Source organism: Barbatula barbatula, assembly GCF_947034865.1.
Source record: "Barbatula barbatula genome assembly, chromosome: 4".
Lineage (NCBI taxonomy): Eukaryota > Metazoa > Chordata > Actinopteri > Cypriniformes > Nemacheilidae > Barbatula > Barbatula barbatula.
This window is the reverse complement of record NC_136768.1, coordinates 6,074,057-6,083,715: the sequence shown is the minus strand read 5'-3', so window position 1 is coordinate 6,083,715 and position 9,659 is coordinate 6,074,057. Positions and strand designations below refer to the sequence as shown.

The window sequence follows — 9,659 nt, the reverse complement described above, 5'->3', positions numbered from 1 at the left end:
TGGAATATAATTGATTGGGACCAAAGCCAACAATTTAGACAAACATGACAATTAAATACCAAATAATATTATTTTTCATAAACCATAACATGTACACATGAAGTTTTCCCTTTGTTCCAAACAGGGCCGCTGCATGAACTCCTTAGACTAGTTAGAAGTTACTCATCTCATTTTTATTTTGAAGACTGGTCATAACTTCATTAAATCATTAACATTAAAGGTATATTGGGTTAACTGAAATATAAACCGTATGACTGATTAGAAACTAATTGCTAGTCAGTGAGACACTTTGTTAAAATACAATCTTAATTTAGCGGCGCCGCGGTCATATAAAAATCTGACTCCCGTGAGATTATGACTCCCATGTTTTCCCCTACGAAGGTTAGGGTTAGAGGCGAGGGCGGGCTTTGGAAATAGTGACCAATCACAAAGCGTCAACCTAGTGAATGAACTAATCAGAAGTAGGGGAATCGAAATCTCACAGGGAGTCGAAATTCGGTACAACACCGGCTATGTTTATGCAACGGGGCCCAGGGGTTTATAACCCAAGTGGTTCCTAAATTTGTGAGTAAATATATATATATATATATTTCATTTCATTTTTCTTTCTTAATATTGTAGGCTTAATAAGCAACTTGTTTGTGATAAAACCACGTCTCCAAACGTAGCCTGAACATAAGCATATATTTTAATACTTGCGATACAAAGTATCTACATTTCTAAAGTCCCTAAAAATAGCACGCGCTTGTGCCTTTCGGAGCGTGTGCGGCACGGGTTGGGTGGAGCCACGCCATGACGTAACATGACAGGCATCTCGAATTTCTGTAGTTCGGTCTGCGGCTTCCGTGTTCTTTCACTACTACCATCAAGCAGGCAGAATGTCTCATCAAACCGGCATACAAGGTAAAGTCATGTTACTGTCTTTTATTGTTCATTGAAAGAAAACCAGGAGCGTCTATTGTATCGCTACATTTCGTATTGGACGAGTGTTTACAGAAAAAGATAAACCTGTTGTGGCCGTCGCTTGGGACTGAATTTCCCTATAGGGTTTTATCTGCAGCTCGCAGTAAACAAGCCAGACACTGAATCTGTGTCATGTGTACTTTTCCTTTGTTGCTCTAATATGGTCATTCAAATAAACTCAGATTGGCAGAGAGTCTTTGATCATCGGTCTACGGGCAGATTGCAGTTTAGTGTAATGCACAAGGAAGCAAGCAGGTTCCAAAGGTCCCTTGGTAATATGTTACTTGTATGTAAAGGTGTTGCTGGGCATTATGCGATGAACTTTCGTTTACCTTGGGTTTTTTCTGCAGTGGGATTGTGTTACCGGTACAACAAGTATGTGAGATTCATTAGTCATATTGGAGAAGAACTGATAGAGATGTCCCCTTAACAATGACTCTTCTCACTTTCATTCATCAGCCAAATTTCACTACGGCTGTCTGGAGATGCTCAGCTTTGTTTCTCACCGGAATAAATGCCGTCATTGTCTTCTGTGTGTGCTCTCTGTTCCCAGCTACCGGGGAAGTGAAAGAAATCTTTGGAAAGGCTCGGAATGGAGAATATCGACTGATCAAAATAGTAATTGAAAATGGTGAGACAACTTAATGTTTATTTGGTGGTGGACCAGACATTTTTGTTCATTTTGGACCATGCGACATAAAATAATAGATCATTAAGTTCTTTGAGGTATAGATTATCGTGTGTCACCCTGATATTGTATTTCACCATCACAAATGTATTTCTTGTTTGTTTCTTCAGAGAAGCTGGTTCTTGGCGGAAGCACGAGGGCTGCCAAGAAGTGGGATCAGGAATGGGACGGGTATGTTCTCCCTCTGGTGGAGGATGACATGCCATCCTACCTTCTCTACAGACTCGACACCACCAATAACCAGGGTTATGAGTGGATCTTTCTGGCCTGGTCTCCAGACCACTCTCCAGTAAGTGCTTTTATGGTAGCCAGACTTGTCGAAACACTTTGTGTTTACAATATGTCTGAATGATTTTGTCCTGTCGTAGCTTAAATGAAGCCAGTAAAAGTAATGAGTCAGCAACAGTCATTGTATTACAATTCATCCAGCCCTTATATTTTATTCTAGGTTTAAAGCTGTTTACTTTTAAACAAACTGTTATTTTTGGCCACATGATAGCAGTCCATAAATATGGTGTAATAATATCAACAATATTGTGTTGCTATGGATGTACTTATTAAAGATATTGTTATTATAAGAGAGTGTATCTGAATTGAATAGATGTCTGACATCTAAATTTCACTATGTAATTGATTTTTGTGAAAAGCACGGTTGACCTGAGACAGACAACAGACAGTTGTGGTTCTGTGCTAGAAATTTGCAATTCTAATGTTCTCGCTGTGTCTAGCAACCGGCGGAAGACCGAAATGGCCTAAGTCCCAATCACACAAATCAGTCTGGTTTGGTGCAGAACCAGTTTAAATTGTTTAAACCAAGTTCATCCTATAGCCAAATCTGAGGTATCACGCCCCATACGCTCATTCCACAGCATTTTTATTTTAGGTCCGACAAAAGATGTTATATGCTGCCACGAGGGCAACAGTGAAGAAAGAGTTTGGTGGTGGCCACATTAAAGACGAGATTTTTGGCACAGTGAAGGTACAACACACTTTGTGTCTTTCTTAAAAGCAAACACCCTAATGAATGGATGGTTACTAATGCGTCTGTCTGCCCAGGATGATGTGTCTCTAAACGGCTATAAAAAGTACCTCACCTCCCAGGCGGCGCCTTTGCCTCTGACTGCCGCAGAAGAAGAACTGAGGCAAATGAAACTCAATGAGGTAATGCTGAGATCAGCGTAAACACGGCACGGGTGTACACCTTTATTAAAATAAGGCGAAACCCACATCAGTGCAAAAGTTCACATCAGGCCTTTTGTATTCACGGCCTCAGGCAAACAAATCTGTTTCATTAAATTCAGTACTAAATATACATACATGCATACATGGGGTGTTTTTCACCCTCTCCCTCGAACACTTATACACGCATAGCTTGATTCTAAGAAAATCCCCCTATTTGTGTGAAACGATTAACAGTAGTTCACCTTTCTCACACAGACTACAGGTTTGATGAATGGTCCATTTATGTATGTATGGTTAATTTGCATCACATAAAACAGTCAGTGCTCAAATGTGCAATATAAACCACTGAAGACTGAAATTATCCTTGCTAAAAATAAACTTTAGACACAATCCCTTTAAGCTTTCAATCAAAACTATTGATCCTTTCAAGCTGAATGTGCTCTTTAGAAAACGTAAGTCTGCAATGCTTCCGCTCACTAAGATTGACTAATGTTTTTTATATTCTTGTTTTATATTCTGTTTGTTAAATAAGTTTAATAGTTTAGATGTCTAGTTCAATCTTCTTTGTAAAGGGGAAAATCTTGTATGTGTAGTAAATCTTCTAATGGTTCTTCGGCTGTGTAAACAATGTATTGTAGTTTTGTGGTCAACCAAATCACCATGCACAATTCCCCTCGCCCCCTTTAAATCAAAGCCCTACTGTATTACCATGATTTGCACCAGGATAGCGTCTAGCAAAGCCACATATGTAATACACATCATCAAACATGGACCTAAAAATAGTGTCGTTCGACCCTAGAAAGTCCAAGCGCGGTCTCTCATTTATACCAACTCCTGGAACCAATTGCGGGAGATGCTGCTGGCAGACAGCACAGGCTTCCCTTTAAACCTTAAAAGGATACGCTTCCACTCTTCAACAGCTCACTGGCTGTTTCAAAACAATAAGCTGCTGAAATCAACCAACCGAGGCCATATAAAGCAGCTGCTTTGGGAGGTGGAAAATACTACACTAATCTATATGTACGAGAGAAAAGCAGCTTTGTGATGTTTTATTTTTTATCAATTTGCTGAGAGAGATTGCTTGTATTGAGTGGATGGGCGGATGAATAGATGCTCCCAATCCTTGATGAAAGAAAGAGTAAAGCAGGAGGCTTGTACAGTGGGCGTAATTCCGGTGTGTGAAAGCTCTCGTGGAACAAACATAATAAAAAAATAAAACGCACCATTAACTCTAAATGCACATATACCAATAGTGTACCAACAATGTTTACGTCAAAACCTGAATGTTCAGATTGTAGAAATCAGATTTGACAGTCATTATTGACCTTTGTGCTGTGTGCAAGTGTTGTTAAACATTACACGTGTGTCTTTGTCTCTACAGCTCCAGACAGATATCCATGTGGACACAAAGCAGCAGACGCTTCAAGGCATGGCGTTCCCGATCCAGAAGGAAGCTATTCAAGCCCTGGAGCAGTTCAGGGAGAAAAGACTCAACTATGTTCAACTGGTACATCAGGCCTTTCTATTCGTTCCACTCCCAAAAGCTCTATGCAATAGCATCTTTTCCAGCCCTTGTATGCTTCGCAATAAATACAGGAATATTGCACCTGTATTGCATATTTGCTGAAACTGTCTTCACTTTAGACCCAGATATTCTCAGTTTTGCACGGGCGCAGACGCGCTGGCACGTTTTTGTCCCTTTTATCTGCACTTCCTTCTCTTGCACATCTGCAGTTTCACCTGCAGACATGCTCAGCAGAATCTGTTTAGGGTGAAAATTACCGTTAGGGTTTTTGATGGTTATTATTGATGGAAATGGCAGAAGTCTCTCTGATTAACTGTAAGATATTGATTCTTCACGTCCCATTTACAGGAAATCGATTTTCCTAAAGAATCCATAAAGTTGTCAAGCACGACCCTTACAGAATTGAGAGATCTGCCAAAAAGGATTCCTCAAGATGCGGCTAGATATCACTTCTTCCTCTACAAACACAATCATGAAGGAGACTACCTTGAGTCCACAGGTAAGAGAGGCCTAAAACTGAAATATTTTATCCATTCTTATACTGGTGTTTATTGTGTCCTTGACCTGTCTTAATATTATACAATCTTAATATTATAATATTACCCATAATATCTGCATGAGGGTCCATGAAGCATCTGTGCACTCATATATAGAACTGAATGTCTACGTATTTTTCAGAAATAGATTACAAAAAAGTTTATATTAATTTAAAATATACAAAATACTTATATTGGGCATTCATAAAATTGAATTGTAAATGTGGTTAACAACTACAGTGTAGTAAAAAACTTCTCATGATATTTTATGTAAGTTAGTTCCATAGCACATGAAAATATAAAAAAAAATGGAAATCTGTCTTTGTAAGATAAAAATGTAGCAGAAATATGTTGACAGTTTTAATTTCTTTATGGTATCCCTGGGCTGAGTCTGAGTCCTTGATAGGGGTCCAGAGAGGGCTTCTTGGGTAACTAAAGGTTGACTTCTGAGTGTTTATGTGTGTGTTTGAACAACACATATCCAGCAAATTGCACTACTTTCTCTATACATTAGAAGCTGTTGCACCTATGAAATCAAAAAAGATTAATGAGAAAAACATAGCACAATGGTACAATAGCACCACTCGCCCTTAAGAGCACAAATGGAAACAAACCCAATTAGAGGTCTTAAAAATTGCATGGAAAGAGAGTGCAAACTGTTATAAAAAGGCACTAAAAGCAGCAAAGGCTGAGTACCTCTGTAACCTCATAGAAACCAACAAAAACAATCCAAGGTTTTTGTTTAGCACAGTTGCTAAATTAACAAATAAACAGACATAAACTGACCTGGTTATTCTGCCGCACCTTGGTAGCAACAAATTCATGACATTTTTTACAGAGGAAATCGAAAACATACGAGACAAAATAGTAAAAAGAGTTACTACCCATTGCAATTTAGCCCATTTTTAACATTATCAACTCGTCAATTAATCTAGGCCATGTTCCAGGACACTTTAAAATGGCCGTCACTAAGCCTCTTTCCAACGAACTAGGAAACTATAGACCAATTTAAAATCTCCCTTATCTGTCAAAAATACTAGAAAAAGTAGTGTCCACTCGGTTATGCTCTTTCTTACAGAATAATGATATACATTTCTGTCAGGCTTTAGAACACATCATAGTACTGAAACTGCGCTCGTTAACATTAAAAAAGACCTGCTTATAGCATCAGATAAAGGTAACATCTCACTCCTAGTCCTGCTTGACCATAGTGCTGCGTTCGATACTGTAGACCATAACATGCTTCTAGATCGCTTGTACAATTATACCGGTACTGAGGGACAGGCACTACAATGGTTCAGATCTTACTTATCAGACAGACATCAATTTGTCCATTTAAATGGGGAATCATCAAAGTAAATTATGGATTTCCTCAGGGATCGGTTCTAGGACCCTTGCTATTCTCCATATACATGCTGCCCATTGGAAAACATTATTAGAAAACATGGAATTAGCTTCCACTGCTATGCAGATACTCGGCTATATATCTCATGTAGACCAGATGATTCCTGCCAGCTATCCAAATTGGCAGAGTGCATCGAAGATATAAAACTATTGGATGACTTGTAATTTCCTTCTTTTAAATTCTAATAAAACAGAAATATTACTTATCGGACCAAAGACACGTAAACCGAATATTTCCGATTATAACCGGTAAGGTGAAGGATGTGCTGTTACTCCAACAAATACATAAAAAAAAGGAGGAGGCGTTATATTAGACAGCAACCTGTCATTTCGAAATCACATCTCAAATGTCACAAAAACAGCCCTTTTCCACCTAAGAAATGTTGCCAAATTACGAAATATTCAATGTTTTGCTGACACAGAGAAGCTTATTCATGCATTTGTGACCTCAAGACTTGACTACTGTAATGCACTACTTGATGAAATAAACTACAGTTAGTTCAGACCCTTCACTGGCTACCCATTAAGTATCATATTGACTTTAAAGTTCTTTTAATCACTTATAAAGCCGATAACAGTTTAGCCCCACCTACCTAACAGAGCTTCTATAACACTACAACCCATCACGCTCTCTAAGATCTCAGGACTATGGATAACATCTAGAGTAACTAAATCCACCAAAGGGGGTCAAGCTTTCTCGTATGTAGCGGCTAAACTCTGAAATAGCCTTCCCGACACTATTCGAGGATCAGACACACTCGCCCAATTTGAATCTAGATTAGACGCATCTTTTCAGCCAAGCATTCACTTAATGCAAAATGTATTAAATAAATAACTGGGAGACTGCATTTATTAGATATTATTTTCTAGAATAATTTAACTTGTGCATGTATTTTTTTACCTTTTTTCTTTTTTTCTTTTTTTCTCCTGTAAAGCTGTTTTGGAACAATGCACATTGTGAAAAGCGCTATATAAATAAAATTGAATTGAATTGTTTGCAGTGTTTATCTACTCTATGCCTGGTTATAAATGCAGCGTAAAAGAGAGAATGCTGTATTCAAGCTGCAAGAACCCTCTTATTGACACGGTGGAGAGAAATCTGAGCATCGAAATTGCGAAAAAGGTATCAGGTGTTTTTTGTTACTTTGATATTGTAATCCTGTTTAATTTCTGTATGCCTGTTTTTAAATCAAATATAAAGGTTGATTTATGTTTGTCGTTGGTTTTGTGAAGCTATTGCCGTTACAGCCTTGTGTTTTTAGCTGAGATCCAGTAATGATATCGTGAAAAAAAATTACTTATGGTGTATGTAACCCCATGTTGATTATATCACAGTGAGGCTACCTATAACCAGCCATATCCACATGATATCACGATGGTAAAAACCTATACATTAGGTTGAATGCAGAAGTGCAATAAGGTTGTAATGGTTGTTGAGTGATTTATAATAGTGTTACAGTTGTAACTGGTTTCTCATTTTATTTTCATCCCAGTTGGAGATTGACAATGGTGATGAACTTACTAGCGACTACCTTTATGAAGAGGTCCATCCCAAGCAGCATGCGCACAAGCAAGCTTTTGCCAAGCCCAAGGGTCCAACTGGAAAAAAAGGGGGACGCAGAATCACCCGGGCACCGGGCGATGGCGCCGATGACGATTAAATTCCAGGATCGGCAGTGGTACATTCCAGCTAGTCTAAAGAACCCAGTCCTTATATCGAATTCCCAGTTTACCTTGAGTCATATAGACCACAGCCCTGTAGACTGATCTATGCACAAAAAACAACACTCAGCCTGTGAATTTATTTTTGTAGCTTGCAATACGATGTGCTACAGGGAGAAAACAGGTCGCGGTGCACAAGAATATTTTTACAAAGCTAATGCCACCTGTGATGTTCCTGTTTTTAACGCTATTAGGATGTTTATTTGCATAATCTAGACCGATTTATTTGTTTGGGCCAGGTTAAATATTAACAGAGTGCAATATTGTTAAAATAGATACACATAAAGATGTTCCAGAGGATATTTCTTAGAAACTTTTTCCAAAGCATGGTTTCCCAAAAATAGATACGTAGTCTAGCCCAGGTATAAATTGGATTTTAAACGACGGGTTTCCAGTAAAATACAATATTAGCCGAATACTAATGTTAAAATTTGTCTGAGAAATTGGTACTAGAACAGGGTAATTTACTGTAGGATTTGACTTGATTTCTGTTTGGGGAAACACGCCTGGAAAGTTAAGCAGTGTGTGGCAGGTCTAGTCTTGTGTAGTTGTTTGACCCGGATCATGGAGGTCAGCTATGTTTTATAAGTCACAATAAACATAATAAATTAACTTTCTGATTGATAGTCTAGTGTTCCCATTAAAAATTAAAGGCCCCGGCTTCTAAAGAGTGAAGGATTAGTCAAAAGTAATTGAATCAGTATTTCCTTAACCTTGTAGCACTCGTTGAGATTATTTGAATGAAGGCTTTGCCAAGAATATGTTCCCTTACCCTTTCCTTATTTTTTATATGTTTTAAGTCTTAATGTATGTGATTTTTAACATAGAACTGTTTAATTATATAGAAATTAAATGAATTGATCAGAATGAAAGAAGTAATGCTGTCTGCATTTTAGCTATTTTTCCGCATTGTTCTGCTAAAGACTAAACCAACAGAGACACTATTTTTATAAACCTGTACAGCTGTATCTCGTCTGTCTGAGCATATGTTTTACATGTCAACTAATGGCCTGTCTTCATTTCATTCCATTTGTAGCCACAATAACGCATACAGTGCATGCAGTTCACTTTACAGATTGAATGGTGTTGAATCCACTCATAAGGGAAGGGACTACAAATCACAGAATCCTCATATATCAGTCCATCTACCGATTTACAATAGGTGAACCACTATTAACATTTCTCCTATGTGAAGGTATTGTAAAGTCTCGAATGGAACCAATTGTAGTCCAAGATCTTACATTTTTTTTCCTATGCATTGTATATGAATGAGGAAGATAGAAAAAATAAAACGATTTTAAGTACAAATATAAGCGAGGTGTTGTCACAAGTTAATGTTTTAATATTTAGGTCTTATTGTTACAACTGTCTGATAGGGTTGATACATATTTATGTGATGTATACAGATTTAGGGCAAACATACTTGATTCAAAACAATTTAAGCAATACAATTGGTAAACCCTCCTGACTATGCTTCTTATGTTAAAATGATATCACTTTACTATTTGACCCATAGATTCCACGTTGAGAATAACCAATTTAACATTATGGCTAAGAGGGGTTATTCGTTTAACTTGCCGGGTAAGGTTTCATAAATACAAGCAACACAAACGTAACGTTTATTATTTCAACGAGTGGG

At 37.9% G+C, this 9,659-nt stretch overlaps 1 protein-coding gene across 1 annotated transcript; it reads left to right on the top strand.

The window, feature by feature from the left end:
- Positions 1-457: 457 nt before the first annotated feature.
- twf1b (twinfilin actin-binding protein 1b) lies at positions 458-9,487 on the top strand. Its single transcript, XM_079453943.1, has 9 exons — positions 458-903; positions 1,517-1,594; positions 1,762-1,940; positions 2,535-2,630; positions 2,708-2,812; positions 4,215-4,340; positions 4,707-4,857; positions 7,300-7,421; positions 7,792-9,487. The coding sequence occupies exons 1-9, from the start codon at positions 879-881 to the stop codon at positions 7,957-7,959; spliced, it is 1,050 nt and encodes a 349-aa protein (XP_079310069.1). The 5' UTR covers positions 458-878; the 3' UTR covers positions 7,960-9,487.
- The last annotated feature ends 172 nt before the right edge of the window (positions 9,488-9,659 follow it).

Bases quoted from the DNA above. Each gene is read 5' to 3' on its own strand.
- twf1b (XM_079453943.1), top strand. From the start codon at position 879: ATGTCTCATCAAACCGGCATACAAG. The intron at 904-1,516 runs GTAAAGTCATGT...CTCTGTTCCCAG, and splicing joins TCATCAAACCGGCATACAAG to CTACCGGGGAAGTGAAAGAA. The intron at 2,631-2,707 runs GTACAACACACT...CTGTCTGCCCAG, and splicing joins AGATTTTTGGCACAGTGAAG to GATGATGTGTCTCTAAACGG.